This window comes from Elgaria multicarinata, chromosome 3 (genome assembly GCF_023053635.1).
Source record: "Elgaria multicarinata webbii isolate HBS135686 ecotype San Diego chromosome 3, rElgMul1.1.pri, whole genome shotgun sequence".
Lineage (NCBI taxonomy): Eukaryota > Metazoa > Chordata > Lepidosauria > Squamata > Anguidae > Elgaria > Elgaria multicarinata.
Window position 1 is genome coordinate 8,778,530 of NC_086173.1, and position 25,301 is coordinate 8,803,830.

The 25,301-nt window shown below is 45.7% G+C and overlaps 1 protein-coding gene across 4 annotated transcripts in view; it reads right to left on the reverse strand.

Moving 5' to 3' along the window:
* TNS2 (tensin 2) overlaps positions 1-25,301 on the reverse strand; it is a 146,802-nt gene that overhangs the window by 32,468 nt on the left and 89,033 nt on the right. For all 4 annotated transcript variants that reach the window (XM_063119224.1, XM_063119225.1, XM_063119226.1 and 1 more), the window contains 11 exons: positions 16,906-16,944; positions 12,451-12,489; positions 9,414-9,463; positions 8,823-8,994; positions 7,534-7,584; positions 5,163-5,285; positions 4,688-4,752; positions 4,295-4,378; positions 3,002-3,114; positions 1,151-1,211; positions 958-1,036 (listed from right to left, as the gene is read on the reverse strand). In XM_063119224.1, coding sequence (XP_062975294.1) covers positions 958-1,036; positions 1,151-1,211; positions 3,002-3,114; positions 4,295-4,378; positions 4,688-4,752; positions 5,163-5,285; positions 7,534-7,584; positions 8,823-8,994; positions 9,414-9,463; positions 12,451-12,489; positions 16,906-16,944 — 876 coding nt within the window. The remainder of the gene's footprint in view (positions 1-957; positions 1,037-1,150; positions 1,212-3,001; positions 3,115-4,294; positions 4,379-4,687; positions 4,753-5,162; positions 5,286-7,533; positions 7,585-8,822; positions 8,995-9,413; positions 9,464-12,450; positions 12,490-16,905; positions 16,945-25,301) is intronic.

A 25,301-nucleotide genomic window follows, 5' to 3' on the forward strand; every position in this document is an offset into this window, starting at 1 on the left:
AATGCACGTACACATGTACACTCCCCCCACAGCGCACACATACACACCGAATTTCTGGCTCAATGGAGCCCAACGATTTTATGCACATTCAGATGGCCTGGAGCTCTCCTAGGACCCAGTAACAACGATTTTATATGTCATTTAAAAACAAGCGATATGGAATTTACGGTAAACTTACTTTGTGCAACTAAACTGGAAGAGAGCTAAGGGTGCAATCCCATGCACGTTTAGACGGGGGGGGGGGAGGGGAGCCCTAAACCCCCCAGCATGCCCTAGCCAGGAGTTGTAGGACTTTTTCCTCTCTAAATATATATCCCAGGTCTGAAAGTTTACCTGGGAGTAAGCCCCATGACTTCTGCATAGATCTCCATAGGGCTGAACTTTTGAACTCCTAGTATTTTTAGCTACTTCAACGTGTGGCAAAAAAGAAGAAAAAAATAATGAAATACTGAAATACTTAATTAAATAATGAAATACTTAATTACTGAAATAATGAACTGGCGAATTATAAATGACAGTTGTTAAAGAGTGTTGAAAACGTCCAGAGGGAGAGGCAGCACAACCCATATGTGCACATATTTCCCCTCTTCCACTCCTGCCTTGTCATCTCTGGTCAAACAGGTTTCGTATGATAATGTCACGTCATGCGTTCCTATAATGCTGCAATGGGAAGGGCCGTGACTCGGTGGTAGGCCACACGTTTTGCCTGCAGAAGGTCCCAGGTTCGATCCCAGGCATCTCCAGGTAGGGCTAGAAAAAACTCCTGCCTGAAACTCTGGAGAGCCCATTGCTGCCAGCCAGTGTCAGCAATACTGGGCTAGATGGGTCTGGCTCAGTGTAAGGCAGCTTCCAAGGTTCCTACGTGTTCTCAGGAAGAGGGAAGGAAACAAATATGGGGTGGCATCAGCTCCATATTTTTCAAAACCTCTTGGGTCCTCAGCTGCTGGCAGCACTCACCATGACGTCCCCCTTCAAAAGCAAGGCTGGCTCCAGAGAGATGCAGAGCTTCTGAGCCCCGCCGGCGCCATGGAGGCTGCTGCAAGATACAGAGCAACAGAAGCAGAGCTGGGATCAAAGTCACCAGGAGACTGGTCCCTATCCCAGAAGAGCCCAGAGGCTTTTGCCCTAGAGAGCACCAGGTCACACTTACTAGATCCCAGAGGTGTAGACCAGCTGCATGGACTGGTAGATCTTCAGGAAAGGTTGATAACCTAGGAGAGGAAAGGTGGGTTATACAGCACAGGCTAGGAGACCACCCTTTTCTATGGTGGAAGGTCAGGACGTCCCCGGCCCCGACAAGGAAGGATGCAGGTGGATACAGGGAAATTCCACCATGGGAAGTGGGAAACAATGTAGGGTGCAAATTCATCATAGGCAACACATTTGCGAAACAAAGGGTGGGCATGTGCATCAATTCTCAAAAAGAACATGGCTGCACTTATCTAAAGGTACATGTACCCATGGCTGTGATGTCACAGATTCTCAGTTCTGGGCCCAGCACCAAATTTCACACATAGACCGTATGGAATGCACAAATACACAATGGCTGTAGATGTGTCAAATTTGCATCATGTCCAGCTTACCTGCATAAACCAGAGAGCTCACTCTACAACCCCCTAGCGCATAGATTTCTGGTGCATACTCTGAGATTGTTTGGAACCTGGTTCTGCCATAAGGAACACAGGTACAGCGACTTGTGTTGGCATTGGGAATACTCCTGGAATTGTGACATATACAGGGGCTGCCTATTTATCTAGAGCAAGGATGGGGAGCCTCAGACCCACGGTGCTACCCCATCCAGCCCAGCAGCTTCTTTCTCTGGCCCCACCCCCTCTGCCACAGAGGGCAAAGCTCTCATCTCTGATTAGCAGCTGATGGGAGATAAATGCTATCCCTTCCATAGCATTGAAAAAGGCTCCCTTTCTCAGTGCGTAGCAGAGAAAAGCACTGATAACTGATCACTTGCTGATCAGCAATAAAAGCTTTCCCTGTGGGGAAGGGAGAGGGGGAGAAAGCTTCTGAGTGATTCAGTCCTGCTTCCTTCTGAGCCTTGTCCTTCAGTGGGTTTCCCTGCTTACTTCTGAATAGCCAGGCAAAAGCATTCCTGCTTACTTGTGAGTAGACAAGATATTCAAGCTTACTTTTGAACAGACATGCTTCCTACTATAAACTGGTAACAATGGAACTGGGGATGGGGTTGGATTTTTTCAAACCCCATGCCATGTTTGCCTTTGGTCCTGTCCACTAGAGGAATGCGGCCCCCGAGAGCTTCTTTGAAATGGAATCTGGCCCTTAGGCCAAAAAAGTTTCCACACCTCTGATGCAGAACTTGCCTTGCAGACGTGCTGATGCTTTCTCATATGTGTGCATGTCCTAGCCCAGGATTCGAGGCAGTAAGCCTGTGTGCCCCAGTTGCTGGGGAACATGGGTGGGAGGGTGCTGTTGCACCATGTCCTGCTTGTTCATCCCTGGCCGATGGCTGGCTGGCCACTGTGTGAACAGAGTGCTGGACTAGATAGACCCTTGGTCTGATCCAGCAGGGATCTTCTTATGTTCTTAAGATCATAATAGCCCTGCTAGTGACGACAGCATCCTATTTTCAACAGCAGAGAGCACGCTGCCTCTGAAAAACTTTGAACTTTTTTCGTCCTGGTGGAAACTCTGGATAGCCAGTGCCAATCAGTTATCAACAATCCTGTTCTGATTTGATATAAGGTCACTTCCTATATTCTTACGTCCAACTCATATTAAGAGCCATCCAAGCTGGTGGCCATCACCACCATCTCGTGATACTGAATTGCACATGTTCCTTCTTGGTTCTATGAAGAATTATTTCCTTTTATCTGTACCGAATTGGCTGTCAATCAATGCCACTGATGCGATGTTATGAGAGATGGAGGAAAATCTCTCCCCTATTCACTCTCTCTGTGCGATCCTAAATTTTCTAAACATCCACCAGGGCTATTTTCCAGATATCATTTTTCAGCCCTCTGGCACTTACCTCCTCCAGCCTCAAAGGTGGGGATGGCTGGAAGCAAGACATGATGCAGAAAAAGGGTATTGCTGTTCATCTTGATTGAGCCAGAGAGGAGCCCGCTGAAATAATGGATGTACCTGTCCATAGAGAAAAGAGAGAGAGGTCAACCACAAGCTCTTAGGGCAGAGGTGATCAACATGTGCCTTCAAGTTCCATCACCTCTAACCATTGGCTGATGGGAGTTGTAAGTTAAAGATTGGATTACTGCAACACGCTCTATGTGGGGCTGCCCTTGAAGCTGCTCCGGAAGCTGGAGCTAGTGCAGAACACTGCAGCTCGGTTGTTGTCTGGAGCTACCCCTTTCCAGCATGTAACTCCTCTGCTGAGGGAACTGCACTGGCTGCCTATTTGCTACTGGGCCAGGTTGAAGGTTCTTGTACTTGTGTACAAAGCCCTAAACAACTTGGGACCAGGATACCTGAGAGAGCGCCTTCTCCCCTACCAACCTGCCCGGCCACTGAGGTCATCTGAGCGCATGCTCCTGGTGGTTCCACATAGACTCATCCTCTGATTGGAGTTCACCAGGGGAAGAGTCTTCAATGTGGTAGCCCCCCTCCCACGGAATTCCCTACCTCTGGAGGTCAGGCAGGCGTCAACTTTGTACTCCTTCCGGCGCCTCCTAAAAACCTCATTATTCCAGGAAGCCTTTCCTTAATGACCAGCCACGGTTCACTATACATTTTGCTTCTTTTAAAATCTATTTTAAAGTGTTTTATACTGTTTTTATTTTATTTTATCTTGTACACCGCTCTGAAATTATCAATGGGGTGTAGTAGATAAATATTGCAAATAAATAAATAAATAAATAAAAAATCTAGAGGGGCCACAAGTGTCCTGTTCCTGTCTTAGGGGCATCCATAGGTCACATGAGAAATAATTTGGGCCAGGAGGAAGCTAATCGCCTTGACACCTACCTCCTTTACCACCCCTTAGCCTCTAGTTTCTTAATAGAAACACTCAAACTCACATCCCTCACGAACTCCCAACACTCTTATATACACCTTTCCCCCCGTATTACATCATAAACCACACCCACTCAGTTCTAACATTCCATACTTACCAGATATATTAATCCAGACGTATATAATATAATCAATTGTGGGGTAACGCCACCGCCCCTCCCACCCGACCTCTACAATAGCCCTGCTACGTTGCCCTTCCCACAAACCTCAGAGCTTATTTCCACATGTCAGCCATTTTGAAATAGTCACAGTTAGCCAGTAGAAGTACAGAAGGAAATGAAAGTACGAGTCTCACCTCTTCTGGGAAGGTTGCAGGGCAGCAGCCACCTTGTCCTCGCAGAACTTGCGCATGGTCAGTGTGCTGAGGGCCTGGTCCGCACTAAAGAGAAAAGAAAGTACAGAGGCGTGTGTGAGGGCGTGCGCATGCTCGGACCCTGAGGTGTTCTTTTGTGTGAGACAGCGAATACAAAAGCTACGCTATATCTGGATTCTATGCACAGAGACTGGGCTTAAAGAAGGCAATTCTGGAGAAAGGAGGAAAACGAGATCATGGGGTGGGCGGGAAAGAGAGAGAGAGAGAGGGAGAGAGAGAGAGAGAGAGAGAATGAACTGCATGTGAGGGAGAATGGAGAATTATGCTGAACACACAATGGCAGCCTCCCACCCCTATGTTTCACCTGCCCAGTACCTTGCAGAGATTTTGCTGTAGTACATGTAGGCTGCAACGATTACGCCCATCTTGCCCTTGTTGCCCTGGCACAAAGAAAGAGCGAGTGAGAGAGAACATGTTAAACAATGGAGATAGGACCATATAACATCAACAGGGCTGTCAACCCAAAGGGATGAAAAGTTTTGCCATCACCTAGGAGCCAACTTGGAGGCAGGGCCATCACACCAGCCATGTTTGCCCACTGGGCAAATGGGCAATGTCGTTATTAGTCACAAGCCCTGAGCTGCTGCACCTAGGTCACCTTTGTCATGGGACCTTCCAGGCTGGCAGTTTTGGGGCAGAGCTCATGACCTTCAGAAACCAGGAGCCCTCTCCCCACTTAGCTGCTGGTTTCTCTGCTGTCTTGCTGCCACACTGTCTCTGCCATCTACAGCCACCTCCCCTAAACTTCCATCTACAATGGGCAGGAAGAAGGGGGCATATCGCCCTTCACCTTGCAGTGAAGCACAACCACATGCTGTGGGTCTGAGTTTAGCCAGGTCTCCATGGCTTTGCAGATGGAGCAGATCTTGTCCAGCGGTGGGGCATGCAGGTCTGGCCAGCCAAAATCTTGCACCTGTGTCAGGGAGCAGAGAGAAGTATCAGAGTGAAGGACCTGCATCCACATACATATAACAGACACAAGTTAGAGGGGACCAGAGTCAAGAGATTCTGGGATTCTTTACCAACAAAACAGGGGTGTTCAACCTCTTTCAGCCCTCGGACCAAATCCCATTTCAGAAAAGCTGCCAGGAGCCGCATTCTGGTGCTGGGCGGGGCCAAAGCCAAAAGGGGGCGGGGCCATAAAATACCAGCATAGTTTAGCTTAAAGCTCAAAACTTTCCCTGCCAGTCTCAAGCCTTATTAGGAGAGGCATTTCAAACTTTTAGAATGAGAAAAAAACTGCACGAAAGCCAGAAAACCACCAAAAGATCAGTGGTTGGGGAAACACGGAGGGTGGGACTGGGACCCCAGGAGGTCCAGATTTGGACCCTGGGCCTGAGATTCTGCACCCTTGCTATGGACGATCCCCACACTTTGCTGCCCAAAGCTCAAAGTTCATTACTGGGATATGCTATGCAAATCAAACAAAGCTGTATGTGTAGGTGTTCTCGGGGGAGGTAGGGCAAAAAAAATGTAAAAATGTATGTTTGTTGTTCCAATTTTTCCCCTCCCACTGACAGTGGAAATCATGGCCATGCATGACAAAAAAGCCCTTTACAAGTGCCACAGAGTAAGTATAGTCTAGTAATGTCAGAGGAATCCATTTTGGGGTGGATCTCAGTGAGTTTTGCCAGTTCACATCCCCCCCCCAACACCAGCTCACGGATCCCTGAGCTGTCTTGAGTCATCGTGCACTGAGTTGGGCAAGCCCACAGTTTCCTACTCTCTTTTGTGTGCAAATCCTGATTTGCGCAATCTGCGGCTGTAAATATTTGCGGACATCTTGATTTGCACAAAATTGCAGCCATTAAGTAGCGCAATTATCACAAAAATTGGAGGCGTAAATTATTCCCTACACCTGCATTTTTACACAAACTGAGCTATTTATGGCTGTGATTTTGCACAAATCGTGATTTCCATAAATGTTCCCAGCTGCGAATTTGCGCAAATTGCAATTCGTGTACAAAAAAGAGAGAAAAAGATGCAAGCTTTTGCCACATTCCTGTGGACCATCTGGTGGCTCACCCCGTATGGATGCTAGGGTCAGGCAACTGGCAGGAGTCTGACGACCAAAGCATAAAAAGGACTCGGGGGAGTTCGCCCATTCCTAGTTTACATAAAACTGAAAACCAGAGCGAGAGGGGTTGTGTGCTAATTCCACAGCAACACATAAGTGACATTATCCAAATCATAGATTATTGTGCAAGACCAGCCTCATGAAAGAGGCGGGGTCAGTTGCCAAGGGAAGTTTCAGTTCCTCCCTGATTCAGTCCCAGGATGTCTCTTGATTGGGCCTGGAATTAGACTGTCAAGTGTTGTGTTCATTGCCTGTTCTGTGGATCAACAGGGCAGCTACCATCCATGTTTGTACCTAGCACCTGAGATTATGGTGCGTTGTGGACTCACAGATGCCTGTTTCTCTCCTTTCCTTTCATTCTGCTCAGAGTGACAGTGACCATCCCACAAGGATGTACAAACTGTCTCTGTGCTGGCAGCTTGCATCTCTTCAAAATGGAGGAAAGGCTCAGACTTTATCTCAGCTTGGACATCGGGCTTAATTACACAAGGCTTTTATTTACCTTAGAGAGCCTCGTGTGGCGCAGAGCGGTAAAGCAGCAGTTTCTGCAGCTGAAACTCTCCCCATGGCCTGAGTTCAATCCCAGCGGAAGCTGGCTTCAGGCAGCGGGGTTGAGTAGACTCAGCCTTCCATCCTCCCAAGGTCGGTAAAATGAGTACCCAGTTAGCTGGGGGAAAGGTAATAACGGCCGGGGAAGGCAACAGCAAACCACCCCGCTATAAGGCCTGCCAAGAAAACGTCAGCGAAAGCTGGTGTCCCTCCAAGAGTCAGTAATGACTCAGTGCTTGCATGAGAGGTTCCTTTCCTTTATTTACCTTACATCCGGGAACATATAGGCAGTTGTTTTGTAAACTTCCACCAGGAGAACATTTAAGAACCATGCATACAGCTTGCTTCAATCTAGACCATACTTCCCCAACCTGGTGTTTTCCAAATACGTTAGACCACAACTTCCAGCATCCCCTAGCTGTCTGGAAGATGTTGTGGTCTAACACATTTGGAAACCATGAGGTCGGCAGAGGCTGGTCTAGACAAACTCTCAGGTCAATATAAGCACTTTACCCACAGTCCTTCTCCCCCTCACCTTGGGATTCAATCTGATGATGTCATGTCGTTTCTCTGACAGGTTGAGGAGCTGTTGATACAAAGAGACATCATCACATTGGCCTCCATGCCTCGCAATGACCCTCGGCTGGGGTTGCCAACCAGCCTGCATTTTACTTGACCAACCAATCCTCTCTCAGCTAATCAGGATGATCTGAAGGCCTAGTAAATTCCAGATTTCATCCTGCCATCTACAACCATTCCAGCTTTTATTCCTCTATCCCAGAGCAGCTTCCTACACCACCTTGCCACATCCCTGCAATGACACACGTGCATCAGTCATCTCTGCTTCCTGTCCCTTTACAAAGTCACATTCGAAACGTAGCCATCTCTTCAGCTCGCCCACAAGATGTACAATCTGTCTCTGCCCTGGCAGCTTGCACCTCTTCAAAATCGAGGAAAGGCTCATGCTGTATCTCAGCTCAGACATTGGAATTAATTACACGAGGCTTTAATCGCATGCTCTTGATTAGTCACTCATGGACATTTGCAGGTCCTTTACACGACTTCATCAACCTCCAGGGCATCTGCACTTTTTGAGCTTTATCTTGCTTTCAAAAAGATTGGGGAAAACCCAATAAGAAGACTTCAAAACACAATTCTTTCCTGTGAAATTCCGGAGTTGCGTTACAACCACATCACCATCTAGTGGCTATAAAATGAAACATATAGATAGGTATTTCCCAAATCAAAGCACGTGTCCACCTGTGTAAGGCAGCCAATCTCATTTCCGCAAAGAATCTGAAAACAGAAGCCCCGGTAAGGATGCAGGCTTTTAGTCTCGTGTGGTGAAGCCCACTGATGTTGAGGAACAGGACGCACAGGGAACATAAGCATACAGTTGACATATCAAGGCGACGCTCAAAAACCTCTCTCCATCTCCTTGAGGAGCCAGGCATATACCTCACACACCCATTTAAACCCACTTAGAAAATGAGGAATTCTGATTTTAAGCACCCACCCTGCAATTGTCCTCACATTTATTTATTTATTTTCAACATTTTCTATGTCCATCAAGCTGGTGCACAGCAATTTAAAACAATCAAACTGTAACGCAATGAAAATAAGAACATTCAGACCCGTAAACATTATAACAGCTAGATAGTTTAAAAGGCTAAATTTAAAAGATGTGCCTTCACACCCTTTCTAAAAGTCTAGAGAATGGGGACCAATCGTAGTTCGAGAGAGAGCGCATTCCACCATTTGGGAGCAACCCAGGATCTGATGCGTTGGCTCCTCACCATCTCTGACTTTCCTGGGCCTCCTTACCATGTACTTGTCCTCATGCTTGGATTTTAGCATCTGGGCCACCTCCCGGAGGTTGCCACGGTAACGCTGCTCCTCCAAGACAGGGGGGAAGAAGACAGAGATGATGCGCTCAGTGATGTAGATGAGGTCAAAATCATATTTGCGTTCCATTACGTGATCCAGGCTGAAGCTTCTAAAAGGAAGAAAGGAACACGCTTTGAGGAAGCCAGGTCCCTACATATCACTCAGCAGAAGGCGCCCAAGAGCATATCAAGGTCATTTTAAAAAGTTCAAAAGTTTTAAAAGTTAAAGGTTTAAAGTTAATGGGGAAAAAAGGATTTTTTTTTAAGGTGCAACTGCAGAGTTTCAGATCTGATTAGTTTTGCAGTGTTTGCGCACAACTGCACAATTTGCTAGGGACACATTTTAGTTGTGAGACAATGCGCAAACAAGGCCATTGGTCCATGCCACAGGAATCATTACTGTTCTTGACGAAAGACAATTCACCATGAAGAGTAATAGATATGAACTTGGCTGAGTTGTGCCCTCTCTCTCTCTCTCTCACACACACACACACAATTCTAGGCCTTTCACCTAATGCCAGACCCTTACCTGGGTAATGTGTTTCGTTGCTTTGCTGTATTGAGGGACTTTGTGGAGCCCTGAAAAATAAATACAAGGAAGCGAGAGAAGTCAGCACGTAGCAAAAAAGCCATCAGAAACTAATGCTCCTTTAGAAAACTGAGAAGCAGATTTCTTTTTGCTGGTCTCTCTAAAGCAAGGAAAGGGAACATGCGGCTCTCTAGATGTTGCTGGCCTGAAATGCCCATCACCCTTGACTATTAGCCATGCTGCCTGGGGCTGATGGGAGTTGTAGTCCAACAACATCTGGTGCCCACATGTTCCCCACCTCTGCTGCCCACTCATAACAAGCAGCATTGTAAGAATTCCAAACAGGAGAACACAAAACACCAATTGTCAGAAGCAAGTTGGAGAGTGTACTTAAACATTTGCATCTCAGATTTGTTTTAATTCTTGCAAATAACAGAGATCGAAGGGTCACCAGTTTCTCTCTTTCTAATCGGATGTTGTGGCCTCTTGCCCACCAAGACTTATGACATGATAAGTGAGTCAGTCTTTAATACGCCAAAAGGCTCTTTGTCCCTTTTTAAATATAAATTGGTAAACATATTCATAGCTTTCCCTAAAGCCTACAATTTCCTCTCCCTATTCGCTGACTCTTTTGCAGGGCTCAGTCTCCCCTTGAGGATACTTGTGGTGCCTTTCAGAACAAACTGTTTACAAGCAAACCATTCAGGTCAAGCAGATGGGAAGACAGCATGCACGCAAACTGTGCTAGAATCATAGAGTTGGAAGGGGCCGTAAAGGTCATTTAGTCCAACCCCTGATCAGTGCAGGGTCTGCAGTGCTTGTCACCAGGCAACATCAATCCAGCGCCCTCTGCCCAGTATTTTGGAAGCTCCTTCTCCGAGCCAAAAGCCTCTAAATAACGTTTTTCAGCAGACTTCAAATTCAGGTCATGTGTTTATGTTTCAGGGGCTTTGAGAAGCTACCGGACAAAGGAACTCTATTCTGCTACAGCAAAACACAGAGGTGGGGGCATATAGAGCTTTTCTACATGAGTCATTCCCTACTCATTATTGTTTACAGGCTCTCTAGTCGATAATGTGACCCTCCAGTTTTGTTTCTATTTTTAAACAGAAGTTTTACTGTGTGTTTTTAAAGCAGGGAAAATGTGGTGTTTGTGAAAGTGAAAGAAAACGCCTTTTCCACTCATGTATTTGCGCTATTCCACTACACCACAGTGCCACCTAGAGGTTATGTAGCAGAAAAGCAGGAAAGAAAACGCTCTTCGTGTTCTGCTTGGATCTCAGTTCCGTACCGAAACTGAAAGTAGATACAGAGGACTAACAGCCTCGTTTAGAAAAGCTCATAGTCTAATCAAGGAGCATGTTGAAGGATGTCATCAAAACCTGGTTAGCATAGTCGCTGAGAGACTGAGAGAGACCCAAACTACACCGAGAGAGACAAATTACATTATTCATATGTCTTATTTCAGTGTGTTTTAACTGTCCACTTATATTTTGAAGGAACAAACTTCCATGCAGAGTCCCAATCTATTTATTTATTATTTATTTATTTATCATACTTATACCCCGCTCCTCAGCCAAAAAAGGCTCTCGGAGCGGCTTACACTTAGGGAAAAAAAGACAGTCCCTGCCCTCAGGCTTACAGTCTAATAAAGACATGACACACAAGGAAAAGGAGTCAAGGAGGGAGGGAGGGAGGAGAGAGAAAGAGAGAGAGAGAGAGTCCAACAAGAGCAGGTCCTGATGTTACTTCTGCCTGCTCCTCTCCCCTCGGTCCTTCTTCTTCCCCACAGGGCCAAGATGGCAGTTTGCCCTGTGGGGGGGGGAAGAGTCCAGCAGGAGCAGGCCCCGATGTTACTTCTGCCTGCTCCTGTCCCCTCGGTCCTTCTTCTTCCCCACAGGGCCAAGATGGCAGTTTGCCCTGTGTGGGGGGGGAAGAGTCCAGCAGGAGCAGGCCCCGATGTTACTTCTGCCAAATCACCCAGCAACTACTATTGACCTCTGAAGGTATTTCTTACTGAAAACAGTACCTTTGGAGGCAAACAGCCGTTGGGGGTGATGTTTGGTAGGAACCGCCCAGAGAGCTTCAGCTATGGGCGATATAGAAATGAAATGAATAAATAAATAAATAAATAAATAAATAATAAAATAACTGGCATGGGCCCCCAATCCAAACTGAAAGCATGTTCTGAATCAGGGGCCCTCATTGATGATTTTTCCATTAAAATGAAAGTGGCTAAATTACACATGCTTTCTTTTCTTTTCTTTTTTGCAGCACAAGTAATGTAACATGAAGCTTGCCCCTAAACTATGAATCAGGAACCCCTCCTGGTTTGAATCTTGACTTGGCCGTTAACTCACTAGTTGGGCTTTAGGCAAGCAACATACCTTCTCAGCCTCAGGTTCCCACCTGCAGTAGAAGGCCAATAATACCTACTTCACAGGGTTGTTGTAAGTGGTACAACAAGGTAATATATTCAAAGTGCTTTGAACACTTTAATCCTATGCAAGTTTAGACAGAAAGAGGTCTTAGAAAACCCCCCCCCCCCACTCCAGAACAATATTAGATTTGGGTCAGAAAATAGATCTCCAGATGTTTTGGGGCTTCAGCTCCTAGCATTCCTGACCTTCGGCCATGCTGTCAGAGGCTTCTTTGAGTCGAAGTCCAGAACATCTGGAGATCTACCTCCTGTCCACTCCTGATCTGGGGGCATCTAGGAAAAAGGAATGGCAGCCAGAAGGAGGAAGCTGTGAAGTCAACTCTTCTGCCACAGATGCAAAGAGAGAGAGAAAAAGCATCAAACTGAAGCAAAATCTGACTTGAGTCATGAAACAAATGGGTCAAAAAACGAACAAGGCCTTTAAGTACAAAAATGAATGTAATTACAAAAAGGAAAAAAAAATCTTTGCACACCCCTACTGGTTATGTGTCAGCATGGGAGCACGAGACACAATTTTTTTGTCTTTTGCAAATCAAATTTCAGACCAAGGAGCCCCACAGGCAAGGTTAAAAAGAGTAGGATAAAATGCAGCCTTACCAAATGTTCAATGCGCCGGACCGGGGCTGTATTCCGCCTCTTGACATGTGGAAAAAATAGAGCAAAGGAGAAGTGTATTTATTTAAGTTTTTTTTAAAAATACAAAGAACCTTACTTTCAAAACTACTGATCGTGCGGTACAGTTTCTTTCCATAAGAAACCAGTCGTGGGAATGTAGCCAGCTACCACGGGGGGGCTGCAGCAGGGTTATGTAAACTGTTCAGCAACGGTTTGAACCTCAAGCCAGGGTTGAAGGATTGGTATGCAATGGCAAAAGTTTTACAATGTTCTTCTACTAGGGACACACCGTTAAAGCAGCCTGTGATTAAAACAACACACCTGCAATAAACAGACATATTCCCCACTTCCCACCCCACAAATGCAAGCAAGGTAAAGTTACATACAAAGAGCTCCCCAAAGGGTTTGAGCAAAATCCTACGAAACATTCCCTTTGTGCTCCTCTTTGTTGGAGGATTGCAACACCCATCAACCCCAGCTAGCACAGCCAATGTTGAGGGATGATGGGAGTTGCAGTTCAGCCACATCTGGAGGGCCACATATTCCACAGTTGTGCCTTAGCCATGTCCTATGGTAGCCTCTGCAGGATCAAACAACGCTGGACATTTGCGGTGCCTTGTATAATATCTTTATTTGCATATGTACACGATGGACTGGTATTATGGGGAAAGATGCAAAGGGAAGCAAACAGGCAGGCAGATGCACAGGAACGGTGCCCTTAAAAGCCCTAAGCCTCCACTTCAGGCATCAAATGTAAGTGGGGTGGAAAATGCACCCTTGTGGGGGAGAATACTGTGGCAATTAAGCTTGATAACCTGAAACAACCTGTTGAATCAAAAACGAACATCACTTTTTAACAATGTCTATTGAATTTTCTGGTCGATTTCCATGAACTGGGCAGTATTATATGTGGTGAACACAGACATATTATTTCAATTGTTTGTGTATGGGAATTCTCAGACACTTGATAGCTCTCCCTTGGGGGGAGCTGTCATGAACCCCTCCTCCAGATCCATGTGTTCTCTGTGATGTCAACTTCCTTTATTGACCCCAGATTCAAGGGCAGCCAAGAGCCCTGTCCAGGCGTTCACGTGAAGGCCAGCCACGCCTTGCCCCATCCCTTGGGAGCGCTGGCCCTGTTCCCCTCAGACTTTGCAGTATTGATTCGGCAAGGTCTGAAAAGGAATTTTACTTGCGTTCACTTGAACACGAGAACTTGCCGCACCATCTCGGACTCTGCCTTATCAGCAGAGAGTTCTACTCACGTTCAAGCGTAGAACCTCCTTTCAAACCGATTCAACATGATCTGAGCTCTGAACTGCGGGGGCGGGGCCAGCAGGGCCAGAAGCATAGGGGCGGAGCCAGCATGCACGGCCCTAACCCTCTACCCACTTTAAGCCCTTGTGCATTCAAATGAACGCCCGAACAGTAAAAAGAAGGGCAGGGCAGCAACGCTTTCTTGCAGAGAAAGCTGGAGAGACTCTTATCTGTCCTTTGGCTTCTTGGCATTTCTGCAAAACATTCCTGTATGGTCAGCGCTTGTCGAAGACATCCTTGGGCCCACATTGGGTGGGGCTGAACGCTTTCTTCTTGCTAACGGATTAGTTGCAGTTCCCTGCTTGACCCCACAGAACAAACAGGCAAATTGTATTTCAGCAAGAAGGGAATGTAAAGGTATCCTCTTAAGTTACATTACTAACATTTATTTCATTCCCTTTTCAAGGGGTTAAAATAAACATCTGATGCTGATGCTGCTCTTGTTATTATTTTAAGATATGTTGGGTTGGCTCTAGAAATGGTCTTCAGCATTCAGAAGGCTACCATTTGCAGAACAGGGCTTCCCACGTCTTCTCCTTTCTGCTGAAGTTGCCCTGCATGTCCTCCAAATCTGCTCCGGAGGGCTGGGGGACCCTCTGGAGGAGATATGGGGGTGCATTTATACTCTGCCACATGACCAAGTCGGGGTCCTCAGATTGGCAAAAAATCACATTGGTAAAAGAGAGAATGAAACCCAAGAAAAACATTTGTGAAGATCAACAGAGTAGTTTATAGAACCATGAAGATTTATCATGTACAAAGTAAATCACGCAGCAGTGGAAAAGGTTTTAAATAAAAAGGATCAGTTGAAAGCAACCATATCCCTCCTTCATTCCCTAACATCTCCTAAAATGAAAACATCTTAATCAGTTTTTGGAAAGAGGAAACCAGCCTGATGGACTTCCTTGGGTAGAGTACCAGAGGGAGGGTGCCAGGATGGAGAAGGCCCTGCACCTTGTCCTCACCATTCTAATCACATCTAAGAAAGGTATTGAAAACTTCTACTTCATCTAGTTCTGGGGAAGACAAGAAATAGAACTGGTATCATCCGCATACTGATGACACCTCAACCCAATTTGCCAAACAACATCTCCCAGCAATTTTAGCCCGGTCAGTTCAAGACATGTAGCTGCTTGATGCGAAGAACAAGATGGCACCCCCTTCCCATTCCAGCTACAGAACATGATTGGACTGGCAGATGAATCTTACTTCAGCACTGGTGATGGGACAGCAGCATCTACTACACCTGAAGGCAGCAGGCTACTTTAGGGTCCCCAGGGAAAACTGCAAACTCCTCCATCACCTTGCTGCCACCTACCATCCTGTGCCACTTAAGTGACTGTTTCACTCTCCCTAGTGGTAGGGCCAGTCTTGGATTTAACAAAGACGTTGGAAAGTATGGGGGACATGACTGAACCTCAAATAAAAATTCCAAAGGGTAGAGATAGAGCAGCATAAGGGGACAGGGGTGGAAAAAGTTCCAGTTCACATCAAAAAGGCTGCAGCAAAAGCATCCATAGATGCTCACAGGAACTAAGGCTCCCATGAAGCCACTTGACCCTGGATGCACTCGCAAGAGAGTCAGTTTCCACATCTGTTACGGCCTGTGTGGAACATGCCCGGAATTGCTGTCTGTGTCCCAGAAGTCTCTTCCAGGCTAGCACAGAGGGCTCAATGGGTAACCATGATCTTACAGTAGCTGCAGAGGCCTCTATAGCAGCCATTTACAGGAAACCCAGTTGGTGGGTCCTCCAGTGTTTTGGACTACAATTCCCATAATCCTTGACAATCAGATATGCTTGCCAAGGCTTATGGAAGTTGTAGCTCAAAAGCTCTGGAGGACACTAGGTTGGGGAAAGTTGCCCTACAAACTCCAGCACGTACCCAGTTACAAATTCCATCAGTGCCCCGAGTTCAGCAGAAAGATCAGCCTCCAAAAATCCAGTGTACCTGTTTGCATTCTCTTCCCCTCCTTATTGTTTTACTATGATTTTATTAGATTGTAAGCCTATGCGGCAGGGTCTTGCTATTTACTGTTTTACTCTGTACAGCACCATGTACATTGATGGTGCTATATAAATAATAATAATAATAATAATAATAATAATAATAATAATAATAATTCCCTAGAATTCTCTTGGGCAGATTCATTAATCTCTGCCCTAGAGTAGCCTAGACAGTTAGGATTTAGATGATTTTAATGCTTTGTCAAAAGCAACGACCATAATAATCTCACAAAAAGGAAAAAAATGGATAAAGCAATCTCTCTTATCGGGCAAACCCCCCCCCCCAACTCTACACAAAAGACAAATAAGGTGGAACCTTTTACTGGATTATTTGGGTAACAAAAAGCAAGCTTTTGGCTTATACAGAACTCCTCATCACTCAGAATGGGAAGCAGCTCATTTGCAGGGTACAGAAGATGCAATCAAATACATGTACTGAGCAGTGCAGCCTCTACGAAAGGGCACTTACTGTGTTTTGTACATATGTCCAATCGTCCCCCCAGGACTGAACTCAGAGGAAACTGGTTCTGAAGGTTTGGGACAGAAACTGGCAGTGCATTGCACAGGCTTACTGCAAGCTTATAAAATCACAATATCACCTCTCACTCCTATCCCAGATAGCAGTTTTATCAACTCTTTAAAAACTGAGTGATAAAACAACAACTATTAAATATTATTAAGAAAATAATAACAGTTAAACAATAAGTTGATGATATTAATTTCACAACAACAACACAAATGAACGTTAAATTGGATAAATTTGCAAACTGTTTTTGTTTTTTAAGCCTGAAACATTGGAGGAGGGGTGGTGGTGCAAGACAGAAGACTCAATCAATGTTTCCTTTGCTGAGATGTATGCCTGCCAAAAGTTTTTGCAAAGTTTTTAGGGAGGGCAGGATCACTCTACAGAAGGAAAAAAAAATACCCGTGGCGAATCTTCTTTTTAATAAGATGCATCAGTATGCAGCCAAAGTTGGTTACATGTTTAATTGCGTCCCTGTGACACACACCACGCACACTCACTAAGCAGATAAAAAAGGGAGGCACAAGAGATGGAAAAAGAATATAGAAAAGGCACAGAATGTACGGCGGATGGGTGCAGATCAGCACTTACCAGTTCAGGTGGAGGGAGGGGCTGACAGGATGATGGTACCTAGAAACAAGAAGAAATGGAGAAGGGTGAGTCCAATTGCACATCAGCTTTGAGGCCTCCCACTCCGTCAGCATCCCCACGCACAGACCTTTGCAATGCCATCCCCAATCGGTCCTCCCTCTCCCCATACTACGACTTGTGGGGAAGGGAAAATGACTCCTGCGTAGTCCCTCGGATTGCCTCTCTGAGAGGCAAGATTGGGCTCTTTTTCCCATCGGTGTGTTTGCTTTGGCTTCGACCGGGCCCTTCCAACGATGGCACGCACATAGGCTGCAATTCATCGTAGCTGGGAGGTGGCACGGCCAATGCATGGCTGGGGGTGGGGCGCTATATATAGAGAAACATAAACAGGCTGCACCCCACCCAAGAGTGAAGCACAGTGAGGCTATTCAGCCCAGTTCTCTCCTACCTCACCTGGCTAAAATGCCTCTGCATCCCTGGGTGACCCATGAGAGTGAAGGGAGATTCCAACCGCGGTCTCCTTTTTCCCTCCACAATTCTGGGGTAGCAAACAACAGGGAATCCACTCCCTCCCTCAACAGCCCGGTCTAATAACTTAGAATACCTCCTCACCATGGCTTTAGGCTGCCTTTCCTGCCTCCCCCCCGCCCACCACCCCGGCTTGTGTGTTATTGTTAGCGAAGATCTGAGTCAGAATTTATTAACTCTGACTCATTTCCATCCAACTGCTATTCATTTGCTGGCTATCTTCGTCACAGCTACATAACACGCACACACAAATAAACAAATAGGCAGGTATGCATGCACGTATAAACATCAATTCGGACTAAGAATAACATGCGGCTCAGGGTGAACCTAAACAGTACACACAAACATGTGTAATAAATCCTGGATGTTTGTGGTGCTTTCATTAGGGAAAAGCCATTTCAGGAGTTCATGATTTGGAGCAGAGATGCATCAATATATCAGGATGCTTGACACAGGGGCGACAACTAGACATTTTGGCTTACAACTCCCATCAGCCCTAGCCAGCACAACATGGTGAGGGATCATGGGAGTTGTAGTCCAAAGCATCTGGAGGTCATGAGTTGCCAACTCCTGGCGACTCATCCCCCCTACTGAGTCCCTTCCACAAACATTGCTCCCTCTTCCCTCATGGAGTTCCAGACGGCATGAAAAACCAAAACCTGGACTTGAAATAGGATGTCACATTCTTTAAAAGTTCTAAGCAGAGTATTCGTGAACTCAGTGAATGTGTCTACTGAGTGATTCGTTTGCTTCCTAATAAGAACACCAAACACAGAGAGAGGTGTGAAAAAGACCAATTTCCGTAAATAGGAAGATTCTGTTTCTTCCTCCATTTTATGTAAAATGTACACTCAAACAGAAGACAGGGGAGGCTTTATTAAATGCCTTGAGGACAGATAGAGTGATGTGTGTTCGGATTACTAAACCTGCTATAATTAAGTCTGCTTTAAAGCTAGACGTGCTATTGAACCTAAAAGAAATTTATATGGATTTTGCCATTCCCGTTTATTCAATTTAATTTTCACAACAGCTTTTTATGAATTTGTCTGCCAGGCAGATTTGAACCAATTCAAACAGTTTTCAAAAATATTGAATTGTATCCAATGTTACTCCTACCTAGAATAGACCCATTGAAATGAATGGGACTTAAGTTAGACTAACATTGGATACCATCCAGTATTTCCTGATGTTATAAATACGAGAATGTTGAACTCCATATGTGGGAAATACAATATTTGAATACTTAAGTTTCTAGCCCTCTTTGTTTATGAAGTTATGTTTGTGCAACACACAGGCTGTGTGAAGGAGGCAGAGCCTCTGTGCCCTGCAAAGTGATGGGTCATAATCTTTGTAAACCACCCAGAGAACCTCAGATGATGATGACAATGATAAAGATGATGATGATGATGATGATGATAGTAATAGTAATAATAATAATCTCCTCTATGTTAATCTTTCTTTCCTTCACTACAACATTCTTTGCTGAGTTTCACACTACTTCTGCAAAGATTCAAAGACCAGATTCAGAACAGACGATCCAAATAGGCTTATGAGAGTCATCATCGCTGATTACTTGTTGACTTACAAGTTTTAGGACAAGCACAAAAACAGGTGGTGGCAAAATTTCCTTTTTTCCACCCTACATGCAATTAAGAATCACATTTGCCTTTTGTTCCACAGCACACCATTATCAACTCATGGGTATCAAAGTAAATCTTTAGGATCAGACCGGATCAGACAAGGGTACAGCACTTCAGGTCCATGGGTCAAATCCAGCTAAGTATCTGTTGAAGACCAAAACCAGCCCTGTGCAGACAACTGTAATGAGGTATTGGGGAGCAAGGGGACGGTGGGTGGGGAGAGGTTGAACTTCTAGGTATATGGACCCGTTAAGGGAAATGCAAGGGGTCAGTATCACAGGTAAAATTGGCGGAAGCTATGCAGAGCATTGGAGCTAGGCTGGGCATGGACAAAGTCATATGCTCCAGCTGTTGCAATTTAGCAGGGAGAGACCTGAAGTTTTTGTGCCTGTCCCACGTAAATGGCAGTCCCTCTTTTATGCTACTGAAGAGGAATTGTGTTAGTTTGAGCTAGTACAGTTCTTATTTATTTATTTATTTATTCCATTTTAACTTTCCTTTCAGCTTAAAGTACACGCGTACATACACACCGACCCTGGCAACTAATAACATAAAACCATTTTTCTTTAAAAGCACATTAAAAGGAAGGGGGGAATCAAAATCTCTTGAAAAACAACACACACACACACAAATATTCCATTAACCCTCATTGTCCAGTAGAATAATAATAAAAAAGGCCTGGTTCTGCAAAATTAAAATAAATGTAGCCAAGAAAATCTCATCAGCAGAGAAAAGGTCCAGCTGCTGCTCCCTGAGGAGCTAATTTCTCAAAATCATGCAACTCTGAGCAGTGCTTCATTAGTCTATCTGCATTGGATGAGTACTCATATGGGTGTGTTAGTGTGTGTGATACTCTGTGAGGTACGATGCACTAGGGCTATACCAATTTCTTTTTTGTAAAATGTTTGACTCCCCACCGCTCAAAAGGGGGGGGGGTGATTGAGGGTCAAAATGTTTCTTCCAAAAAGTTTTATTATAATGTTTCTACGTTTTTTTTAATATTTGCACTTGTTGTTTCTCCTCTCTGCCACTGCTCTGGACCCAACATCCCTCCCTTGCCTACTGTCTTCCTTCTTTGCATGATCCTAGCCAGTCAGGGATCCTGTAATAAATATGCTGACATCATGGTGTCACACAGTCAAGAACAGAATGAAGCATTGTCCTCGTTTTGCGTGGGTATCAGGGAGAGACACAGTTCCACCCCTAAAACCATCAACATGGAGGGGTGCTTTTCCTGAGGAATGGGAAAGTTAATGAATTGCACCCTTCCATTTTTGCTCAGTGCTGCCACTAATCAGTTTTCAGACCCCTCCTCTTGGTCTGAGCAGGTGATAGATGCAACTTGGAGCTCCATCGCACTGGGGGTTAACACGCTCCCTACCTTCGCTTCTCTGCCCGTGTTTTCATTCCTCAGTTACTTCCTCTTTCAAAAGAGGAAGTACCCAACAAGGCCCATTGAGTCCGCTGTTCTAATGGCGTGGCTTCTCCTGCACACAGCAGGAGAGAGCAGCGATTCCGAGTTTAAAAAATACATCGGACTTAATGAGGGTTTTTCTTGTTGTGCAAGGAAAGCCAGAAGGGGTGCGGGAGGCAGACGACGTCATGTGAGGGACCTGAGCAAACTCCGTGAGTGCCCATTAATGAGCGTGCAATAAAACGCTCGTCGGATGGAGCTTTTGATTCTAGTGCACATGGATTTAAATGCTCCAAATCTGGAACCTTCCAGATGTTTTAGACTACAACTCCCAGCATTCCTGACCACTGGCCATCGAGAGGGCACCTGTTTAGGGAAGGCTGGCATACATATTAACATAAAATGCCAGCGCATTGCTGCTGCCCTTTCATGACTCTCCGTATCTGTCTATCCATACAATGTCTTTAAGCTAAAACTATTCTGGGCCAAGTTCAACCACTTTAAATAGGGCCAGCTCATGACATTTTGCAGCCTGAGGCAAACACAAGATGGCACCCCCTCCCATTCCATGTACAAACGAAAACTGGATTGACAGTTAATCTTCCACACTGCTGATAGAACAACATCCTCCCCTACTCCTGAGGGCATCAGGCTATCTTAGGGAGTGCAAAACTGGTCATCTGGCATACAAGCTCTCTCCTCTAACCCCATGCTGTGGTTTCCTAGCATCTGCCTAAGGCAACTGCCTCACCCTGCCTAATGATAGGGCCAGTCCTGACTTTAAACTCTTCCAGCAGGCCTACCCAGTCCCAGGTGATTTTTAACATGCCAATTGTTATTTTAATATTGTATCAGTTTTATATATTTTTAATCAGTTTTATGCATTTTGTGCTGATTTTGTATTTAATGTTGTTTCCCGCCTCAATCCAGAGGGAGACGTGGATAAGAAATATATATTCTATTCTCTATTCTATTAAACATACTATTAAACTTTCTTGTGGTGTGTGTGTGTTTGTTTAACTAACTGTTATGATTAATTTATTAACACACCTTATTTCAGACACCACTGCCATTCAGGCTATTTCAGTTTAAATGAACAGTAAACGCAGAAGAGTCTTCAGCAATCCCATCCCGGGTTGTGAGAACAGGCAGCGATTCTCGACTGCGATGCGAAGTGTGACAAGTATACAAGACAAGCGTCCCCTTATGCATGTCTGTGAAATGTTGGGAGTGCCAGCATGGCAAGGCTTCTTTCTTTCTCTCTCTTTGTAATATATTTTCCCAATGGCTCTATGTTTTATCATGCCTGGAAAGCGGCAAAGTTGAATGAAAGAATGTGGTTTTGCTGGGGTTTCAGAAAGCAGAGAGGAAGTGCAGCTCCCCAACACTCACTTTTGCTGGGCAGGACTGGTGTCAAGGGTCAGCATGGTTGGGCATGTGCTGAGGGCCCAAACCCCGGGGGCCCACTGACAATAGCCCCCTGGACCTGCCCCTCCTCTTCACCCTTGTAAACTGCCCCCCCCATCTATACGACAACAGGATTGCTCTTCATTGAATATAAACCCGAATTTTCATTGATTCAAATCTAGGCAAAGAGCGTCACACTGCAGCAGCAACAGCGATTTATCTCCTGAATTTTTTTGTATAGTTATTAATGCGCACATATGATGCTATGGAGTATAGATGAGCGAAGCTATACATTTTATCTGCGGAGCTCCGAGGTGGGGGGAGGAACGAGGCAGCAGAGGAGGATGCCGGGGGGGGGGGGGGAAGCAGCACGTTGCAAAGGCCAACCATCCAAAAAGAAAACATCTCTCAAAGGCAGGAGAAGCGCAGGGTGCGGGTGGAGACGTGGTCAGCTCAAGAGAGAGCAGCCTCTGCTCGGGAGTCCTACACAGGAGAGAGAGAGAGAGAAAACAGAGGCTATCCCTAGCCCTGAACACGTCTCCTCCCTCTGGCTGCCTGTTCCCCCCTCTTTGTTTTAACATTATAAGCTTTATCTGCGGAGCTCCACAGAATCATAGAATTCAAAATGAAAACTGCGCGAAGGAACGAGGGAGCCAGAGGAGGACATGATAGGTGGGAAATCGGCCAATCACGCTGTCCTGCCCTCAAAGCTCCGCCCACATGTCGAAATGCAATTTAACTCCCCCAAAAGGCACATAGCCATAACGCGGTGCAAACTCGGACGTTGATCCAAAAGTCGCGGTAAATCGCAACGACGAATATGCGCATTATCACGTTAAAAACCCTCGCTGCGGCAAACGGACGGCTGCGTCACGCGTCCTGAAACGCGAATCTGCGCGTTTAGGTCTGGGTAAGGAACCCATATAGACATCTTCCTGTTTGTTCACCTGCCTCTCGCTCTGGCCCAGACAACGGTGGAGGTGACAAGGAGCAGCAGCCACTGCGTGCTTGTTCATTGGCAGCAATGAGGAGCAAGAGGAGCAGCTGGCGACAGTGGTGGTGAGGAGGGACCCCACTGAGGGTGTCTTGCCCAAGAGCCCTCCAAAACCTAGAGCCGGCACTGATGCTGGGTAAGGAAGGAGAGAGCGGTGGAAACAAGAAGGCCGGAGTGCAAATTGGCAGGTCACAAGCCCTCGCCAAAACCAACTATCAACACATTTCAAATTACACGGTGCAGGAGTGAGGATACAATTAGGGAAGCAGGCCCTGTCAAAAGAGATGCCTGCTAGGCTGTGGCACAGGGTGTGTCTTTCTTACCCCATTCTCTAATTAAAAAACAACAGCCAAATAGTGGAGTGGGTGCCTTCTTTTCTAAAGCCCTAGAGCAGCCTTTCTCAACCTGAGGCGCTCCAGATGTGTTGGACTACAACTCCCAGAATGCCCCAGCCAGCTGGCTGGGGCATTCTGGGAGATGCAGTCCAACACATCTGGAGCGCCCCAGGTTAAGAAAGGCTGCCCTAGAGGGACAGTTTAAACTGCCCGATTATGACTATTACCCACAAGGCGCCTAATGAGGATTTTCAAATTATTGGGCCCTTTATCCTGCCAGCTCTTGCCTTTGAATGACTGCCTTTTCTAGCAGAGGGAAGGTGCCCACCCTTTCTCTCTGTCTGTCTAGAGCAGGCTGTCAAATCTCTTTCAGCCTAAGGGCCAAATTCTATTTCACAGAAGCTTCTGAGGGCCGCGTTCCGGGTGGGGGCCAAAGGGGCAGGGCCAAAATGCTACAAATACCAGCCAGTGTGGTGTAGTGGTTAGACTGTTGGACTGGGAGTTAGGAGATCCGGGTTCTAGTCCCCACTCAGCCATAGAAGCCCCCCCCCCCAGGTGACTTTGGGCCAGTCACAGACGCTCAGCCCAACCTACCTCAAAGGGTTGTTGTTGTGAGGATAAAACGGAGAGGAGGAGGGTTATGTACGCCACCTTGGGTTCTTTAAACAGGAAAAAAAGGCAGGATATAAATGTAATAAATAAATAAATAAATAAATAAATAAATAAATAAATAAAATTTTAGTTTGAAACTGTAATGGCCACTAACTGAGCCTTAGGAGAGGACCTTTTAGAAGAGGAAGAAGACAGGAGGGATGTTACACTAGTAAGATCGTGAGGAACAGTTGGGTTTTTCGCCAATCTTGCCGGGTGGTTCTGTAGCTCTCTCTGACAAGCCACTCAGCCAGGTTCAGATGACAAGACAAGCCACGCTGAGAGCAAGCGACACTACGCCAAGTCACTACACCAGCTTCGCATGACACAAGACACAGTGAAAAAATATGGCTCGCAACCCACGGTGGTTTTTCATGTGGTGTGAACTGCATCAAACACCTGCCGGGCTAATTTATACGGCTGAAGATGATACACCCTCTCTGCGGTTCCAGGGTCAGGTTGCATTCAAAATGGAATCTGAGTTGAGTATTGTGGTCCTGCCATTTCCAGATCCTGATCCCAGAAATTATATGAACCCCTGATATGGATTTTCACTTTCTTTTCTCTGCATTCTCATGAAATGTTCATAATTTTGTGGCCAAACCATTCTTCTGAGATTCTAATCTTTTCCCGCCAAACCATCTTCTTTCTTATTAGAGAAACAGACATGTATATGGAAAGCAGCTGCTTCTGCAGTTTGAACACAACAAAAACCATGATGTGCTGCAAGCATCCATCTTTGCAACTGAGGCCAGCCAGTGAACATCAAAACAGCCTCAAATTGATAGACCCTGAAACTATGCTGATGCATGTGGGTTGATTGTCTCTGAGGACATGGTCGTCCGCCAATGTGGTTACTTAAGTTCACATTCACATGCAAGTAGCAATAATGCACATCACACTTTCAATTTGCAATTATTGTTTGTTTTACCTTACCAACAACCCTGTGAGGAAGGTCACTACCCCATCCACATTGCCTCTTCCTTCTTAAGCTAGTAATGACCTCCCTCCCTCTTTCCTATGGGTAGGGATACCCATAGATTCCTACCTATGGGTAGGGATACCCTTAGATTCCTACCTATGGGTAGGAATCTATTGCTTCCAGCATTGGAAAGCAGGTAAATTACGACTGAGGAATTGTAAATGGCCCACAACCTGTTCCTCTCTGTTTTTCTAAAATTATTCTTTATGCTATTTTTGATGGGAAGTGATGAGGGAAAAATGAAAAGAATTAATATATTTTATGACATGAATTAGTTCAAGGAAAGCTATAATAGCTAAAACAGCAATGAATCCTGTGGTACCTTAAAGACTAACAGATTTATTGTTGCATAAGCTTTTGCAATCTAGAGTCCGCTTCATCAGATGGAAATGTTATCCTCAGTTGGCAGGTTTATGTATACATGGGCGCAGAGAGGGGGGAATTG